The sequence below is a fragment of the Prionailurus bengalensis genome, chromosome B3 (genome assembly GCF_016509475.1).
Source record: "Prionailurus bengalensis isolate Pbe53 chromosome B3, Fcat_Pben_1.1_paternal_pri, whole genome shotgun sequence".
NCBI lineage: Eukaryota > Metazoa > Chordata > Mammalia > Carnivora > Felidae > Prionailurus > Prionailurus bengalensis.
Window position 1 is genome coordinate 24,458,229 of NC_057355.1, and position 20,918 is coordinate 24,479,146.

A 20,918-nucleotide genomic window follows, 5' to 3' on the forward strand; every position below is an offset into this window, starting at 1 on the left:
AGTATCTGCGGACATGACCAGAAATATAGATTTCTAGGCTCCACACCAGACTTCCTAATCTGAATCTCTAGAGGGTAGAACCTTGAAATTTTTCTTTTAAACAAATTTCCCATTCTGACATGAAGGCAGTTCAGAGTATGTCATAGATGGCAATACTGTCTTCCATGATACTCATACTCTCCTAACATAATCTAAGATAAAAAGTATGAATAAAATTTTATATCCTTTTCCTTTGGGAATGCTTGGTCTAAGAAAAATGACAAAATATCTACTTTTAAAAGAATACACAAATACACAAATGTTATGAGTAAAATACTATAAAAACCTTATGTTAGAATTGTTTTAATTCAAATGAGCTCATAACTATCACTGTACTATTTTCTAAGAAACAATAAAAAATAGTGAAAGTAAGCCCTGGGGGAAACATTCCAGCAACTTACAGGTATGGGAGTAGTTCTTAAATGATTCTGAGATACCTACCTGTGAAAAGGCAGTTAATATTTTACCATATTTCACTGATTCTAAAATTCATTTTTCTGTTTTTGCACTTTAACATCTCTGAAATTATGGATATACCATACAACTGGTAGCATCTCACAACTAACTGGCAGTCTTTTTTTCTTTTTTAGTAGTATTAGTGGGTCCTATAATCAATAGCATTTAAGGTTCAATAAAATAACTGTAAACACTAATTCAGCTGTCAGCAAAGATAGTTCCTCTAGAAAAAACTCCAGTTAGGAAATAATCTGCTAGTCTGGTCTGAATTACATGGTATGAGAAGGTGGCAAACATATTTTTCATTAAAAAAAAATCTGAAATTATCAACTGAAGGTACTACCCCTCCCTTTTCCTCCATGACAGTCAGCCTGACAATTAACTGAAAAATAGGACCTAACAGAAAACATACTCAAGACTGTCATATATGTAGTCACTATTTTCTGGGTCTCATTTGTATACCAAGGAGATGAACTCCAAGCCTCCTTTTAGCTCTTAAAGCCTACAATCCTATAACCTTAATTATTTAATTATTAATATTGAGCTCACCACAAAGTTTCTCATTTCCTCTTCTTTTCCTGACCCTAAATTAGCAGGCCATAAGAAAGTGGTCAATAGGTTTATTTTGTCTGTCAAACTGATATAGAAGAAAGAATGAGGCTTTAAAAAAGCAAAGTAGATCCTTGAAGAATAAGATGTTAAAACCCATCAGTACTTTTGGGAGTTCAGCTGAGAGGATGTCCTTAAACTACTTTTTGTTGTAAACCTTTTACTTTTTGCTACTAAAATACTATAATTTTTACAATAATCACACATTCTATGAATATTTTTTAAAAAATAGAGCATCAATTGACTGACTCACAAGCTATTTTGATGATTTTATTTTTCTGGCCCTTCATATTGTTATTTAAAAAGAAAGCAGAAGAAAAAAGGGAAGAAGAGTAAAATTTGCTTAGTATGAATATTTAGAGCCCCTAAGAAGCTTCTCCGTGGTCATGATTCATCTTTACATCTTTACTGCTTAGCAAAATGCCTCACACAGAAGATTTCTAAATCAAACTGCTTTTGTGGACTGGTAATTTAAGTACAGGTATTATCTAGTGAATCCTAATTTATAACTGGTCAAATTACAATATTCAGGTTTGGTATAATGAAGCAGAACTCACTAAAAAAACCCAATTTCTTAGCATAATTAAAAAGTTGTTAATTTTATCCTAACATCTGCTTTAAAAAAGGGCTTATAAACCAAAATGATTGTTTCCTCAAAGTTCTAGATGATAGAATAAAGTAAGTATACAACAAGTACTTAAACTTTCGTTATTTCTTAGCCTTGCTTTACTAAGGGGGTGGTGGTGGGAAACAAGGCGGGGGAAGGAAAATAAAGTTGGGTAGATTTCTTAGCAGAAGGCAGATAAGGAAGGTGGACAACATTTTTTTTTAAATTCTGGATTGAATCTTATACAGAGTGATTTCACTGCTTTTTAAAAGCCAGGCACAGCAGGGGCGCCTGGGTGGCGCAGTCGGTTAAGCATCCGACTTCAGCCAGGTCACGATCTCGCGGTCCGTGAGTTCGAGCCCCGCATCAGGCTCTGGGCTGATGGCTCGGAGCCTGGAGCCTGTTTCCGATTCTGTGTCTCCCTCTCTCTCTGCCCCTCCCCCGTTCATGCTCTGTCTCTCTCTGTCCCAAAAATAAATAAACGTTGAAAAAGCCAGGCACAGCTTTTGCTGGAAATAGATGAAAGAATCCCAACTCAAGAAGCCAAACATAAAATGTGTTGTTTTGGGATATGCAGTTCTGCTCTAACAATCGAAATTCATAGAAGACTTCAATGTCCTTTTCACAAAACATCACGCTTTTGTAAGATACCCTACTTTCTGCTAAATTATGTAAAGTTGCTGGCTGCCTGATGATGAGTTGTTAAGTATGTTAATTATTTATGTAGCTCAAAACTACAGGAGTAAAATAAAAAGAGCATCAGAAAGCAAGCAACAATAATTACTCCAAACAATTAATGCCTCTTTCTGCCGCTGTTGAAAAACTGCTTGAGTTGTTTAAATAGTGTAGAACTTTTCTTCAATACTAGAAATATATTTGATGTTTTAAAAAACCAATTAACAAACAAAAGAGGCATAAAAATCTCGAAAACTTTTAAGTTTCTGAGGTGTCAAACAACTTTTTCCACTGGTTAAGTTTTATGAATATTCAGATTTAGACAAACCAATTCTAAAGCTAAAATATATTTTAAAATAAATACCACAATTTCCTAGTTGTGTCATGGTTTATCTTCCACTAGTATGGAAGGTTTACTGCATCTTAATTTTAGCTGGCATCAAATTTTACTTAAAGTGGTTAAAAAAAAGAACTAGTAATGATGGGTGTATCTAATATTCTGAATACAAAAAAATCCTGCAATAAAGCACCCTATGGCAAATGTAAATTTTGGTACATGAGTGGCAACTGGTTTCTGTCTTCTGAACAGGCCTGCACTCTTACTTAAATGGGGGCAGTAAAATTCTTATTTTCTGCTGCGGGAAGGAATGAACAAAAGGCAACAATCTGGAGATACAGGAAGTTAGAAGGTGGGTACTTGTATTCCCAATATTCTCCTAGCTCAATCTCCCTGGATTGGGTTTATGAAACAAGGCACCATTAATTTCAAGAAATCCTGGAATAGCTGCTGTTTTCCTAGAAGTTCCAACAAACTCCAAGACCCAGAGTAGTTCATACAGATTATTTAAGTGGTTAAGAAAATACCACAACCAGGCAGTGCCATTCAGGGGCATTATGAGTGACCCAGCAGGAACTCTTACCAGCAACGCACGCTAAAGTGTCTAGATCACTTCAACTTCACAATAACCCAACTCTAAACTTTACGTTTAGAGTTTGTGAATTTTTGAATACCACTTATTATTCTATGGTATGATTTTATTGTACCACTCTTCCCAGTTAAGGCTTGACATTCATACTTATTACTGTCTCCACATTCCCCTTGTTCTTGTGTTCTAGTCTTTTCCCAACATCCACTTGTCTTCTGAATAGAGAAAAAACTTTTGGGGTTAGTTGTCGATATTTAGAAAATCTTTTTCAAAGACAGAGTGACCATTATTTAAGACAACCAATAGTTTGTGGGACGCATTTATAAATTTGGACAAGAACAACAAAAGTATAATATTTACATTTATAATACAAAATGTCCATGTGTTCCTAAACCATGTAATACATTTTTTTTCAGAGTCACTTATAAAATGAATTCACTGAACTGTACTACAATCTCCCCAGCATTAGGTATGTATTCTAGTACTAATTTTTAAGCATTAGCCCAACTTACCCGGACAAGTGCATCATCTATGATATGGTCACGTCTGACTTTGAGTCTCAAATATGGATTCAACTGCTGTCCTTGAACTAAGCTGTAGAGAACAGTGATTCTTCGTTCACTGTACATGCGAATTCTATTGTCATAATATAATCCCAAATTCTTTGTGACAGCATTCAATATAAAGGGACATGTCATGAAAGAGAATTTGTTCTCTGTTTCTACTTTGAAAAAAGTATAGTCTTTATCCATTTCTAGAACATCATTCAGTGGTTCATTAATAAACTCTTCAAAAGGGATAAGTGGTTTTCGACAGTCCAGAGTTTTAACACCAAGTTCAGTTTCCAGTGGGTCCACTCGAGGACCTTTCTTGTTTCTTCTTTCCTCTCCCAAAAGCTCCTGAAGTGTCAATTCACTTGACTCAGGGATGGGCTCTTCATCATCTTCTTCATTATGATTTGTGTCCACTTCCCCACCCACTACATTTGCATAGTAAACCATTTTCAAGCACTTTGAAGCAGCAACAATAGCATCATCATCATTCACTAGATTGCGACTGTTAAATTCATTGCTTATGACCTTGTAAGTAATAAGTTGCTGAAATGTTTCCATCATTCTGCGAATCTGGTCTGCACTGTATTTAGACCACAGTCTAACCAATTTTCCTTGGGCTGCAAGGGGTAGCTTACTCATTGCTTTGCAAAATAATGGCAAAGCCATTTCCAGATATTCAGGACTGTGGAGATTTCTATTCTCCATTACAATAATGAATAAATTCAGATAATTAGGATCTCGAGAGTATACATTGTGATATGTCAAGTCACATTCCACATTAGGTGACAAATATACAAGTGCATTGAGAAAAGCAGTTTCTATTTTTTCATTAGAGAGTAATCTGGTGTAGACCCTTCTAATGGCCTCAATATCCACAGACACATCATCAGGGCCTAATTTTTGTAAGTTGTTATCTCCTTGTGAACTATCACTTATCCTTGAAGAAGATGCTTCTGAATCTTCTTCCATAGCAGCAGCAGCAGAACATGCAGCTTTTTCCTTTTCATCCTCATCTTTGTCTTCATCCTTTCCTTGAAGAGATTTCAGTTCTTCCTTGGTGTGTTGCTTGACTTTCCGAAAGCTCTGTACCAATGCCTCAGCACTAGAAAAAACTCTTCCAATAACACGGATTAAAGGGGAATAATCCTCTCTCTCTCTACATAATTCAAGAATTTCATATACCGTATCTTCTGTTAGGTAAGTCACATCTAGAAAATTAAAGAAAAAAGGAGAACATTTATTTTTTAAGTATGTTTACTTTGTCTTAATAAGTTCTAGTGAAAAGTAAAATAGCCAAAACATTTTGTACTCAATACCATTTATGATGTACAGCTCTTTTAAAATGTATCTAATAGTTAGATTCAACAAAATATATTTTATCTATTTCTTTCCATGAAATAACAGAAACAACCTCACCCATTCTTTTACATTCTTTCATTAATACACAGCATTTAATGAGTTTAAACTCTTCATAATCACAGTAGACTACAGCTTTAATTTGTAAATATGTGAACCAAGCCATCATGTGATTTGACTCATCACACCTCTTTACAACCGCACTTTAGAGAAGAAACACTGTTCTTCTGAGAGGTTTCTTCCTTATTTCACTACTCTGTTCTCAAAAGACTGAGAAGGCAAGAAACGTTCCTTCAGTATTCTCTTTGATAAACCACCCTTGTCTTACTTTTGTATTATCTGAAAATCAAACTGGTTCCTTTGGAGTCTTCATTTTTAGTTTTTTTGCAGGGTGGTTATTCTGTGGGTGATTGACAAGAATTAATACACCGTTTCTAATAAAACCTGAAGTTGACAAACACTGCCATCTGCAGCCAGGAATCAGGTTGCAACAAACCTTACAGAGTAACAGGAAATAGTTACTGGGTCAGGCCAAGGCTTTTCCTTCTGGCTAATGGGGCGATGCTCCCAGAATGCTCTGGAAGCTATGTGTTAAAAATAATAATGTCACTACAGCTGCATTTCTGAATGACTGTGTGAAGCAGAATTTTGCCAACCTAGAATATCATGGCTGTCAGATGAGCTAGAAATAAATTTCCACTTTGTTTAATAAGCTAGTGCTCTTTCTAGTTATCTACTTAATATTGCAGTCTAGTTGATCCTTACTTAATACAGAAAGAAGCTTTTCAGCTTTTTCCATCTTGCCTTCAGAGTCTTTAAAACACCAGTAATGACTGTCCCTCTAAATTAAGCTTAATCTTTCTTGGTACTTTTCTTGTATATATAAAAATTTTATAAGGAAGATAAGCTGTTTTTGCACTTAGTTACCATTGTTTTTGCTGTCTGTAGTACTTAAATCCAAGGTAGTTTTAGTATGTTTTTCTATTATATCCGTTCTCCCCCCATTAAGAAATAACCCTATAAGAGGCAAAAATGACAGGAGGCAAGGAAAAGCCAGACCAAATATCAGTTTATTACACATTTTCAGAATTACAGTAATGTTAATAAGTTGAAATTCAAATGAAATCACAGAAGAAACAAAAAAGAACATTTCAAGGATTTTGGAGATAAAAATCTCTGGAGACAGGGACTACTGCTGTGGTGAAAGTCTGTAGCAGTTTGCTGGCATGCATCTTACTTCCTCTCACATCTGTCTCTAAATAGTAACTTAGACCTCCATTATCACCTTTTCAAATATTTTTATATTTGCCATTATTCTCTTTCAGACAAAACCAGATAAACATATGGCTCTCATTCTCTTCACCAACAAAAATTAAATCTATACATATATCCCCTTGAGAGGAATGAAGAATAAGTCTGGAGATTATAGAATGCATAAGCTTAATTAAAAGGGAACCCCAATGGATGAAACACATTAGAACAACAAAGAAAAACTCCAAGTGTGTTCCCTCTCTTATGCTTTGTTTACTCAAACACACAAAAAAGAATATTAACATGCTCTTTTCTAAAATTCCAAGTTGTCATCTATTTAAATGTTAATTTATTTCATGCAGTTTAATCTGAGCTTTCATAATGCTTGACTTTTTCACAGTACTGAGTGCAGTGATTAAGAGGAAACCATGTAAAACATTCCATTCAACTCCATCTCAACGCTTGGGGATATTAGACAATTGACAACTTGCAGATTCAACACATCAAATAATAGAACTCCCTGGTACTTACCATGAATTTCAATTTAAAAAAGGAAAAAAAAAAACATTTTAAAAATTAAAATTAGCTTAGCTATAAATGTACTCAATTCTCATGATCTACCATCAAAACAAAAGCAAAAAAAAAAAAACAACCCACACTTCATTTTCTCACTTATAATCTGAGATAGGCTAAATAATCACAAAATTGCACCTTACCAAAGCTGAGAAATCTACCTTGACAACACTATTTTTTCACTTATGACTTGCATGAATATCAGGTTAACTGGGGATAACAATAAATTGTTTTTTAAAGGTCAAACAAGAACACAAATGACTTGTATTACAAATAAAAATAAGGAAATAAAAATATTCTGATCCTACAAACGACTTCATTAATAAAAGAGGTGGAAATATCCTTTAAACAGATAAATAAATTTCACTTTAAAAATCAACTCTATGACCTGTTGTAATAGCTAAAGGAAGAATGAACTCTCTGGGCAAAGACAACTCAAAAGCTTGAAAGCTTCATGTTATCTGTGTGTATAAATGTGTTTTTGTGATCCCTAATGACTATCACATGTCTGGTATTATTTAAAATACTCAAATGTTGGTAGACAGGTAAGGCTAACCAATTACTAAAAGGATATGAAACTATTAATGACTGACTAGTGTACGTCATTCTCAACTGATTATAAAGATGTCATTCAATGCTGGATAGTACACCCAAGAGTTTTGTGCCCTGAGTTATACTAGTTTAGTTTACATGAATATGTCAACTTCAATTTTCTTTTTTTTAATTTTTTTTTAATGTTTATTTATTTTTGAGACAGAGAGAGACAGACCATGAATGGGAGAGGGCCAGAGATGGAGGGAGACACAGAATCGGAAGCAGGCTCCAGGCTCTGAGTTGTCAGCACAGAGCCCGATGCGGGGCTCGAACTCACGGACCGTGAGATCATGACCTGAGCCGAAGTCGGACGCCCAACCGACTGAGCCACCCAGGTGCCCCGTTAACTTAAATTTTCTACTGAGATTATTTCTAACTCCAAATTAGAATTATTAATCATTCTGTATCTAAAAGGTGATCTTCTGAAACTGTGGTCTTCTCTAAACATGCTGTCATAACAAACTGTAAAAACTAAACACTTAGTATTCCAATCTTTATTTATATCTGGAGAATAGCATGTGACACAGGTCTGCCAATTACCTAAGTGGAAGTCCACTGGTGAACTTCTGATGGCTAATTTTCCTGATAAATAGGGGCAGCTATGATTAACTCACACTGTGAGTACAACAAAAATCTCCTAATTTTTAGTAGTAGATATACTAATACACCTATAGTTTCCTTTATGGGTTTTAACTCTTTAAGAGTTAATCCTCAGGTTTGTTCCAGGATACACAGGAGTGCTTTTCTAAAGTTTCCATTAGGCTACTTTGTTTATACAAATAAAGTTAAAAAGCAAAAAAAAAAAAAAGAGTTTGTGTTATTTTGTGTTAAGAGAGAGGTTATTTTTTGGGTAAGAGAACCTCAAAATTTTTTCTATAGAAACTAATGATAATCACTTCTTCACTTATTATATGCCATTTTGGCTCATGAAAGGTTTCATAAGAATGCTCTATTTTCAGATAGTGGGGAATTCTGCTTAACATCAGTAATCTCTTCCTGAAAAGTATGAAACTGTTAACTGGAAGCTTATTTCCCATTATTTCCATTGGAAACAAAATTTAACATCTTACAAGACAAAACAAAACCCCTATCTAATTTCCTAAAATGTAACCAAAACAGAATACCTATTATAACTACCTTGCTAGGACCTAAAAACTCTGCTTCCTATTCATCAAATCATAAACTTATTAACAAAGAGTTGTTTTGCATGCAGTAACATGAACTATCTTAAGGGACAGCAACATTCTAGACCCACACACCCTTTTTGTTGACATGCTGTTCAGAACATCTTCAAGTGAATCAGACATTCTACTAATTCTATATAATGTATAATATAAAATGTATCAATTTCCCTACACAGAGTTTTGTTTAAAATGTTGAACTGAGGGGACACCTGTGGCTCAGTTGGTTAAGCGTCTGACTTTTCAGCTCAGGTCAGGATCTCGTGATCCCGGGTTCGAGCCCCCTCATCGGGCTCTGTGATAACAGCTCAGAGCCTGGAGTTTGCTTCAGACTCTGTGTCTCCCTTTCTCTATCCCTCCCCTGTTTGTACTCTTTCTCTCTCAAAAATAAACGTTTAAAAAAATTAAAAATTAAAAAAAATTTTTAAAGTGAACCGAGTTTTTCAGACATAAATTAGTTAAAAAAAATTATAATTAGAGATATAAGCATTCACAATGTTAAAAAAGAGATGCTCTACTAAGAAAATGTTAAATGAAAGAACATTCCCATAGGGTATACCAGTATATTTTGTAATAAATAGATGTGTGTTCCTGAAAATACATTCTGTAAAATTTTATACTTAAGAAAATTTTTATACAAAAACAGAGTTTGGGGCAAACTACTAAATATGTATAGAACTAACAAATATAATTAACAATAAAAAGTACTAGTGTAGTTAATGCATTTGTAATTCCTCGTAGAAAAAATATTGTAGGAAATATAGAAAGTTGCAGAAAAAAGGGAGGAGCAGCAGAGAGAGTAACGTATTGGGAGAAAGTACAAGGAATTGATAAATTACATAGACGAGCAAAAACAGGGATAAACATTCAATAACACCTACAATGAAGCACATAGCCAAAAAGATGTGTCCATCTGCCCTGTACCATAATCCCCATGGGCTAGCTGTATTCAATTGCACCAACACATTTACATTTAGTAATTGCTACTCTGTGGTGCACCCTTAATGGGGAAATGGGTATGGGGGGTCTGGGTGGCTCAGTCAGTTAAGTGTCCATCTTGGGCTCAGGTCATGATCTCATGGTTCATGCATTCGAGCTCCATGTTGGGCTCTGTGCTGACAGCTCAGGGCCTAGAGCCTGCTTTGGATTCTGTGTCTCCCTCTCTCTCTGTTCCTCCCCGACCTGTGCTCACTTGCTCTCTCTCTCTCTCAAAAATAATTTAAAAAAATTTTTTTTCTAAATGGGGAAATGGGTATAATGGAGTCAATGCAACTTCCACATTGTACACACTGACAACATTCACCTACTTATTCACACTGTGTGAGCTAATTCATGTAACAGAACCATGCATTTAGGAGCAATAAAGTGGTATAAAGTTATGAAATTAGTTATACTATGAAATTAGAATAAAAGATATAATACAATTCCATATCACCAATTAAAATTAAACTTGCATTCAAATCATGTTACTGAAAACTTTTGAGGTGTTCTCCAACTTACACATGTCTTAAACAAAAAGCTTCCTTTTTTAAAATACCTCTGGTAGGTATTATGCACACTGTCAGTTATTTAGAAATTCAACTACTTTGTTACTAACATTGATTATCTTCACTGAGGAAAAGAAAGCTTGGATTTGAAGGTTAAAAAAAATTTTTCTTTAAACAATTTTGGAATACAGGATCATTTAGAAAACAAAGGCTTGGGTAAAGACTGCCATTAATAAGCAGGTGATGATTCTTGGCAGCATGAGTGTACCAAATCCCGAGAAGAAGCTGAGCAGGATATGGGAAGAATATTAGAAAGAAAAACTGAATTATTTCTCAAGTAACGTCTACAAAATTTTGCTGTGCCCTCAGAAATGGAAAAGACTGCCACCACTTCTTTCTGCTTCTTTCACCTAATAGTGCTCAGGTTCCACAATTCATTCCAGATATTCAGTCCAGCTATTTGATAACTTCATTAGATTCTATAGCCTAGTTTAGGAGACTACTACTTAGGAAAAATGTTCAAAAGTTCCAATCAATCTATTAAAGAAACTTTTGGAATTTAATCTGCTTCTCATTAGAGACCATTAGAACTATAAAATGCAGTCAAATAATTAGTTCAATTATTAGTTTGTCCTTTGCCACAATAAATATATATATACAATGGTAAATAAATACCACTATACTAATACATCTTAATGTCACACAATTAGACAAAACAAGTAAGAACCTCACAAATTATTTAAATCTCCAATCTGGTTTTTCAGTCAAAAGTTCCCAAAAATAGAACATCTTACCTCTAAAATCATCTCTTGCTCCTTGTCCTTCCTTCTTGTTCATTTTTATGTCAGAGCAGGAGTTGTTAGGGGCACCTTTCGAGTTTTCAAGGTAAGCTGAGCTTGCTCCTTTCTTGGAGGGATGAGGATCACAGAGTTTTGCATTAATCTTATAAAGCTCGAGGGCTTTAATAGCTGCTGCATTGTTATCCATACGAAGAAAAGTTGGACAGGAAGCACAAAACTCATTCGTGCAGGCCTCATTTCCACAGCCCTCAGTTAACTGGTGGTAGTAGCGTTCTATTAGATGCTTTGCAGCTGCTCGCTTCCTGTAGCAAACATTCAAACAATGAGCACAGTAATTAAGATTAGTATAGCTCTCATGTAAAAAGCTCAACAGATCATAAGGCAAGGCAAGTTAGTCAAGCACTGAAGTAAAAAACTGGCAAAGATGAGGTTTAGAAAATGGAGATCCACTATTTACATAAATAAAACTTTTAACTAGATAAATGCTAAGATACTATGATAAAGAACAGCAGGGACACCTGGGTGGCTCAGTCGGTTAAGCATCTGACTTTGGCTCAGGTGAGGATCTCACGGTTCGTGGGTTCGAGCCCCATGTCGGGTTCTGTGCGGACAGCTCAGAGCCTGGAGCCTGCTTCGGATTCTGTGTCTCCCTCTCTCTCTCTGCCCTTCCCCCATTCACACTCTGTCTCTGTGTCTCTCAAAAATGAATAAACATTTAAAAAAAATTAAAAAAAAAAAGAACAGCAATATTTATCAAAATCATTGTTTTAATAGATTATGCTTTTCTCTGGCTTAAAAAAGTGTGTGGGGGGGACTTTATTCGATGGTATATGTGCTTAAACTGTTTAGCACAACGGATGAAAATCAGAAGGTTTATGGCCAAGAGTTTTGTATTTTATCACTTTAAACAACAGACATTAAGAAAATAAGAGTTTAGTTAAAAGTATCAATCCAGCTTTCCTTTATATAATTACTATTTTAATAATTTATAAATACTTGATTAATAGTTAACAAAGAACTTCTATCTGGAACAAAAAAGTTTTTTCCTCCAATTATCTACCATATGAGGGATTTAAAAATAACCTATAAATCAAATAGCCAAAACTGTGTTATACTGCAAGAAAATGATTCTGAGCATACAATCCTGAACCCAAAACATGTCCTTGAACTTGCTCATTAATCCCATGTCACAGAAACCTAGAATATTTTAAGTTCCCGTAGGGCAAAATTTTATGTTTCATTTACTTGTGAAGTTAAAGTATGTAGATTAACATTCTTAACTGGCTTTCCAGCAGAGCTTCCAAAGATACTGAGGAAGAGATTATTTCATCAAGCAAGGAGCTGGACTACAATATCTATCTCTATGGTTTATTCAACTCTAAGATCTATGCTTGTACTGTCTGATGATGTGAGATTACCATAATTTAAGGAAAGCAGTCTAGATCCAAAGAAACAGAATTCATAGCTATTCCTTTTGGTCTCAAATTCACATGCATGGGAATAAAAACTACAAGTAATCAAAACCATAAAAAAAAGAAATTACCTAACTCTCAAAATGTTCCTACAATTACCTTACTAACATGTAAGACTAAATGGCAAAGGACAGTAGGGTTCACATTTTGTTAATTGTGAGATACCTGTTGTTCATCATGAGAAACTGAACAACAAGGCAAATAACAGTAGATAAGGGACATACTAATAAGTCCAATTCTGTCTCAAAAGTAGGACTTTGTCCCTAAACTAAGTGACAAAGACTAGCACAATTAACTCTTGAACAATGTTGGCATTAGCGGTGCAAACACTTTGCAGAGTTAAAATCTGCAAGTAAGTTTAGATGCTCTCATAACTTAACTACAAACAGCCTACTATTGACCAGAAGCCTTCAATAATATAAAGAAGTGATTAACACATATTTTGTATGTTACATGTATTGTATATTTTTACATTAATGTAAGCTAGAGAAAATAAAATATTAAGAAAATCGTAAGAATACATTTACAGTACTCTAGTGGATTTATCAATATGTGAGTTTAAAAAAACCCTCATGTAAGTGAATGCAGTTCAAACCTATGTTGTTCAAGGGTCAACTGTAACTCAAAAACACTCATTTTGATGCATCTATTTTTTTAAATGTGCCATGCAAATTAATGCATACAGAGAAAGAAGACAAACGTAAAACACACACTTAAAATTTTCATCAGCAGCACTTAGTTATTTTAGATGTAGCTACAAACAATCCAACTTTTGAAAATTAAAGATTATGCCAGATATGTCACTATGCAAAATATTAAAGTGACATGTAAAGAGAAATATAGCCTCAAGAAGATTTATACCATCATCTCCCAAAATATAGTAGCTTTCCCTAGTGAAAATGTAAATAGGTATGTATGTATTTCTATTCTGGAGGAAAATTATTGAACACAAAGTTAAAAATGAAAAATCAGAAATCAAGTGAAATTAACTGGAAAACTGTGCAAAAATGCACTGTTTCTGTGAAATTTGGAAAAAATGAAATGCCCATTTACATAATATGGGATTACTTAAATGAACTGCAACAATTCACATAATGGAATAAATGAAATTACCAAGATCTGAATTTGGCAAGGAATAGTCTTCTTCATTCATCACTAATGGATAAAAGTCAGTTACAAAGTTTTAAGTTTAAGATGAGGCCACTTTTATTTCAAAGTGTTAACAGTCATTTTCTCTAACTGGTGTTGACTGAATGGGTTTTTTGAATTCTTCCATACTTTGCTTCTAATTTATTTTTTCTATAATAAACATGCTACTTGCATATTAAAAATAAATACAAATGAGGAAACGTTAACAGCTTTATAACTTCATATACATGATTTAAAGAGCCTCAAGATTTATTAAATTGTCCCTATGATTTTAGTAGTTAATTACAAAATTCAAAATACCAAACACTCTTATTATTTTTCTTAATAAGAGTGTCATGTTTTGTTCGAAGAAAAGTCCCCCCAAAACTCAGCCATATTACATAATGCTTCTGTATGTAATGCATAAAGGAGTGTGAACAGTAAAAATAGGACAAGACTGAGAAATTAGAAGACCTACATTAAGTGACAGCTCCTTTTGCCTCTAATTACCTCTACAGTTCTGAATGAGTAGTTCTCTGGGCCTCAGTTCTCCCATCTTAAGATTCCCTTCAGTACTAAGGTTTAGGTTATTCTATGTAATAGTAGGTGAACAAGGTACTAGTATTTGATGAGTGTCTGATAACATACTAGACATACTGCTAGGCACTCTGGCGTAGGTTATCTCATTTGAATCCCATTACTTTGAGGATTATCTTCAGTTGACAGCTAAAAGACAATTAAAAGAGTAAAATTATGTACCCAAGATCACACAAAGGAAAATGCAGAATCAGGACAAAAACAGGAGTCAGGGGTCTTCTGGCTCATTTCCACTATACTGCCTCACAGAAAGGGATTCATTTCAAAACAATTCTCAAGAATAGTAGCACTAATGACTCTAATGGGGGGGAAAAATCCCAGGAATAATATGTAATTGAAAAAAGCAAAAAACCTGAAAAAATCAAAATCTGAATCTCACATTTATGCATACCTGCTATCTCATAAGTACACTAAGTTTTTTGAAGAGATACCAAAATATTCTGTAAAGTTAATACATCTACAATTTCTTGAAAACCTATATGCTACAGATGTTCTCACCTTAGAAGGCAGTAAAGCCTAGCAGTTAAGAGCTTGCACTATGAAGCCAGACTGCCCAAGTTCACATGTTGGCTCTGGCACTTATTAACTATGTGGCCTTGAATGATTTACTGACAACATTTCTGTGTCTCAGCTTCTTCATCATTAAAATGATGGTATACAATTACCATGGCTGTGAGAGAATTAAATGAGTTAATATACATAGTTAGAACACTGCCTGGGATATAGTAAGTGCCATGTGTTAGCTGCTATTATTGTTATGACTAAGATCCTCATAAGCTTATGAATTGGCTAGATAAACTATCATTCTGCTGATGCTCAGAGCAGTTACATCACAAGTCACACATCTGATAAGAGATTTGAACCCAGGCTTGACTCAAAAACTTGGGTTTTAAATACCACTAAGGGGAGATTTAATACCAGACGGGAACGTAGCCCTCTCTATTCAGTCTGCTTCTCTGCCCGGGACATACAAATAGCAGCTACACAGCTGAAACAGGACTGAAAGGAGGCCATGCCAGAACCTCCAGGCTATCAGTTGAATCAACCATTTTAAACATTTTTCTTCTTTCCTCACACCAATGACACCCTGAATTATATCTGTCCAATTCTGTATCCCCATCTAATAGAGCATTAAAAAAGACTTCTATGTTGGCAATGTGTACACTAATAATGACATTTTTATAAGTAACTTGTACAAGGTTAATCCCTATATAGTAGGAGTCACCAAATCATAGCTTGTGGGCCAAATCTAGCCTGCCATAAAAAACAAACAAACAACCATAAAGTCTTATTAAAACATAGCCAAGCTCAATAATTTATATATCGTCTATGGCTGTTTTGCACTACAACAAAAGAGTTGAGTAGTTTTAAAAGAGATTGTATGGCTTGTAAATCCTAAAATAAATACCACCTGGCCCCTTACAGAAAAAATTTCCCAACTCTTAATTTAGAGTCTGTGCTCCTTGCTCTCCAGTGACATTTCCTTATCATCACATGGTCGGCTGACTCTTTCCCCTCAACAAATCAATGCAGCAAAATATGTACTTTTCCCCAACTATGATTAAAAGAGAGAGAAAGAGAGAAAATGGAAGGAGAAGAGAAAAAAAGAAAAGAAGAAAAGGAGATAACAAAAAGGAAAGAAACGAAGAGAGATCCTTCCTTAACCAGACCCCTCTAGTGACCCCTATCTGCTATTCATAATCAAAACTACAATATGGGCTAGGGCTTATTTTTTTTTAAGTTTTTATTTAAATTCCAGTTAGTTAACATACAGTGCAGTATTAATTTCAAGTGTACAACAGGATTTAACACTTCCATACAACACTTGGTGCTCATCACAAGTGCACTTGTAAATCCCGACCACCTATCCCCTCCACCCACCTCCCCTCTTGTAACCATCAGTTTGTTCTCTATAATTAAGAGTCTGTTTCTTGGTTTTCCTCTCTTGCAATGCCTCCCCCCCCATGTTTGTTTTGTTTCTTAAATTCTACATGAGTGAAATTATATGGTATTTTGTCTTTCTCCAGCTGACTTATTTCACTTAGCATAATACTCTCCAGCGCCATGAATGTTGCTGCAAATGGCAAGATTTCATTCTTTTTTATGGCTGAGTAATATTCCATTGTGTATATACGCCACATCTTCCTTATGCATTCATCAGTTGTTAGATATCTGGGCTGTTTCCATAACTTTTCCTTTTTAGATAATGCTGCTATAAACATCAAGGTGCCATGTATCCCTTTGAATTAGTGTTTTTGCATTCCCTGGTTCAATACCTGGTAGTACAATTGAAACTATAAAAATCCTATAGGAGAACACACAGTAACCTCTTTGACACTGGTCGTAGCAACTTCTTTCTAGATCTGTCTCCTGAGGCAAGGGAAACAAAAGCAAAAATAAACTATTTGGGCTTCATCAAAATAAAAGCTTCTGCATGGTGAAGGACACAACCAACAAAACTAAAAGGCAGCCTACAGAATGGGAGAAGGTATTTCCAAATGGCATATCTGATAAAAGGTTAGTATCCAAAATATATAAAGAACTTATAAAACATCAAAAAACCCAATAATCCAATCTAAAAATGGACAGAAGACATGAATAGATATTTTCCCAAGGAAGACATCCAGGTGGCCCACAGACACAGGAAAAGATGTTCGACATCACTCATCATCAGGGAAATACAAATCAAAACTAAAATGTGGCACTGCCTCACATGTGCCAGAATGGCTAAAATCAACAACACAAGAAACAACAGGTGTTGTGGAGAAAGGGGAACCCTCTTGCACTGCTGGTGGGAATGCAAACTGGTACAGCCACTCTGGAAAACAGTATGGGGGCTTCTCAAAAAGTTAAAAATACGGCTTACTTTCTATATTCTGTATTTTTTTCACATTTCATGGACTTTTCTTATGGAGTCAATAATGGAGGAGGGCCAAGTGAGATCTGATGAGAAAGCTCTCAAAGTAGACAACTGAAAATATGCATTTAAAATAGACAACATTGGGGCACCTGGGTGGCTCAGTCGGTGAAGAGTCCAACTTCGGCTCACATCATGATCTCACAGTTCATGGGTTTGAGCCCTGTGTCAGGCTCTGTGCTGACAGCTCAGAGCCTGGAGCGTGTTTCAGATTCTGACTCTCTCTCTCTCTCTCTCTCTCTCTCTGTCCCTCCCCCACTTGTGCTCTGTCTCTCTCTCTCAAAAATCAATCAATCAATCAGACAACACTTTCTATTCATTTATTTTACTTCCATGGCTCAGTGAGACAGTTCTACAAATAAATGTCCTATGGAATAAATTACATATAGAGGGCCAGAGTTACTCTAGAAAACTGGACAGAAGTCTTTTAAAAATTAGTTTCACTCTTGGGGAGAAGGGCACTGAGGTCAGCAATTAACTTTGAAATGCGTGAAAAAATAAAGATGGAATGATGGACAGAAGGATGGATATGTGATAATACAAGGTAAGTATTAATAGTAAAATCTAGATGGCAGGCATATTGTGTCCATTGCAGAACACTTTCAACTTTGCTGCATGTTTCCAAGTTTCCAAAATAAAACACTGGGGGAAAATACTGTTACAATACATACTATAACTTCTGAGAGGTCAACTGGCAGAGGAAATGATTTTAGCCATCAGTGGCCAAAACAGAAAAACCCATGTGTCATCAATGGCACTAATACCATGTTTTCTGACTTTGAAGCTAGTTTTGAATCAATCCAGTACTCAACAAACAAAAACCCCTATAATAATAATAATAAAAAGAAAAGCTATGAGATGACCATAAATACATATAGCAACTTAGTTTACTTGTCAAGGAGACAAATATTAGGAAAGTATTTTTAATATTCCTATACCAATAGCAAAGCACTGGGGTTAGGATCACTGAAATGACGGCCAACGATAAAGATGATGAAAGTTGAAAAAAGATATTAAACAGGTAGCTGAAAAATAAGTAATGAATACAGGAACAAAAAAGATGAAACCACAGAAACTGCTACTGTCAGAAAGGGAAGATGTGTTAACGAACAATGAGCAAACAAGATTGGAATCAATTAAAAACTGTAGAACATAAAAGAAATAGTAACTGTGACATGTTAACATAAAAACTAATGGTAGACAGGGGCGTCTGGGTGGCTCAGACAGTTAAGCATCTGACTCTTGATTTCGGCTCAGGTCATAATCCCAGGTTCATGAGATTGAGCCCAGCAATGGGCTCTACACTGAGCGTGGAACCTGCTTCAGATTCTCCCAACCCTCCCCTCCACTTACGCGCTCTCTCTAAAAAAATATTTATATAATAAAAAAGCTAATGATAGAGTATAAAATAATAAAAGAACATAAAAAGGCAAAGATAAAAAAGTCAATGTAAGCAGAGTGACTTTAACTGAAGATGAAGTTAAATGAAGATGTGAGGAATCGAGACGCCAGGGATAAAAAGGCTTGTATGCTCAATCTATAAAGCTAATAAACACTTGCTTACTGATTTCTCAAAGTAGTGTGTCTCTCTGTTCCTTTTGGGATGTTGGCTTTGTAAACACTCCATCCCCTCCCCTAAAGTTATATTTAACATAAAATTTTGGAAGAGTGAACAATGATATCCAAGGTAGTATTATGCCTTAGAAAATTGGATGACATAAAACATCTGTAACATAGCTGTTAGGTTTAAGGTTGGGTCTGTTACAATGGAACTGCATGAAATGTTAGATTATTTCAAGACTGAACGTACAATTCTGAAGTCATTATTACACTATATCCTACCAATAATCCATTAACTACAGAATAAGATATATTTTCAGGAGAAAAATATCAATATAAACCAGCATATTTTACTATGATAAACTCAACATAATAATAATCCCAAAGTATTACTTTATTGAGCTTTATAATCTCAATGCCCAGAGTGTGTGTTATACATTAAACATGAAGTAAAATTGTAGAACAAAATATTTATTTACCTTTAACCTGTTTTTTAAAAAAGTATCACATTTTATGGTGAAGTTGTAATGAACAAAAAACGAACTATATCCATCTGCCTCCCTCTAATTAAGATCCTAAAAGGATAGAAACAAAAAAACACAAAATACTTGTTGGCATTAGTATAGGGTATCTATCAATTATCTGTGACAATCATGAAATATAGTCTTTGATTTTTTTTCCTTTCTAATTCAAATATAATCAAGACAGAAATTCATTCCTTGGTTGATAACATACTTCTATGTCTACCATGGACCAGGCAATATGCCCAAAATTTTGTGATAAAGATCTGGTTAATGGGTTATTTTACATTCTGAATATTTTAATCACTCTTACAAAATCATCTTTTTTAGGGGTTTAGGGAGCTGACTAAACCTTGGAGTTACTAGAAACAATAGCTTTTATAGATACTGTTGAGAAACAAGTAGACTTTTCAGTGTTATAATGAGAAAATCCTGAAACAGATCTTTGAACTTATACTAAAGATAATTTACTAATATGTCTAAGTTAGCTTTGTATAGGTGATAAATCTTCTGGCATTTTCCTCCGACCAAATGAATTGGAGAAATACTAAATTTATCTGAACAAAGATAAAAACCCAACCAGGAGAGATGTCTGCAAGATGGAGGAAAAAGAAGCTCCAGAATTTATTCCCTCACAGGAACATTAACTTATATACATGGTCCAAAAACCCTTTATGAGACCTCTAGAAACCAGTTAGAAAGTTGCAGTACCCCAAGCAAGCTCCAAGCCAAAAAGGGCCAGATATATGTAAGAAAAACTTTCATTTCAACTGTATCAATCCCTCCCCAAGATGGCACAGTTCATACTCATGATGAAAAGCTCAACCTGCAGCTTCACCCATTGGAATTATGTCCAACATTCCTGTTTTTCGGGGTGAAAGGAGCTGTCAAAGGGACAAGTTTTTGTATTGGCCAGACTTGGAGCACTGATGGAACCAGCATATACTGGATGCCTAGAGGCTACAGAAAACACTGGCTTGTTTCAGGACTAGAGTACTTGAAGCTCTTGAAAAAGAAACCAATTAAGTATTTCACTGGGAAATTACAAGCGTAAGTCCGAAAAAGATACACCCCAATAAAAGGTATTAGAGTTACCAAGAATCTCTAATGAAGGTCTTCCCCTCAATGAAGCCAATTCAGAGAGACTGGAAGAGGTGGTTGTTTTTATCAGAGGCAAAATCTACACACACACACACAAAATTAAAATGCATATTAAAAACTACAAAGTACCCCCCCCCAAAACCAAGAAATTACAGTCCAATTCCAATCAAAGGAACAAAATCAAGCTCTAGAATGACCTTAAAGAAGCGGAGATCTATGAATTACCTGACAAAAATGCAACATAACTGTCTTAGGGAAACTCAATTTGTTACAAGAGAACACAAAGAAAACAACTAGATGAAATCACCATGCATACACAAAAAAAGAATTCATCAGCAAAAAATATAAAAAAGAACTAACCAAAAATTCTAGAAATAAAAAGAATACAATAACTGAACTGAAAATTCACGAGGGAACAATAGACTTAATCAAACAAAACAAAGAAAATAAACCCAAAGTCAGGCCATTTGAAATTACTGAGTCAGAGGCAATTTTTAAAACGGAAGAAAAGTGA

At 34.9% G+C, this 20,918-nt stretch overlaps 1 protein-coding gene across 5 annotated transcripts in view; it reads right to left on the reverse strand.

Moving 5' to 3' along the window:
* UBE3A (ubiquitin protein ligase E3A) overlaps window positions 1–20,918 on the reverse strand; it is a 95,802-nt gene that overhangs the window by 29,631 nt on the left and 45,253 nt on the right. For all 5 annotated transcript variants that reach the window (XM_043554889.1, XM_043554892.1, XM_043554888.1 and 2 more), the window contains 2 exons: window positions 11,103–11,410; window positions 3,825–5,074 (listed from right to left, as the gene is read on the reverse strand). In XM_043554889.1, coding sequence (XP_043410824.1) covers window positions 3,825–5,074; window positions 11,103–11,410 — 1,558 coding nt within the window. The remainder of the gene's footprint in view (window positions 1–3,824; window positions 5,075–11,102; window positions 11,411–20,918) is intronic.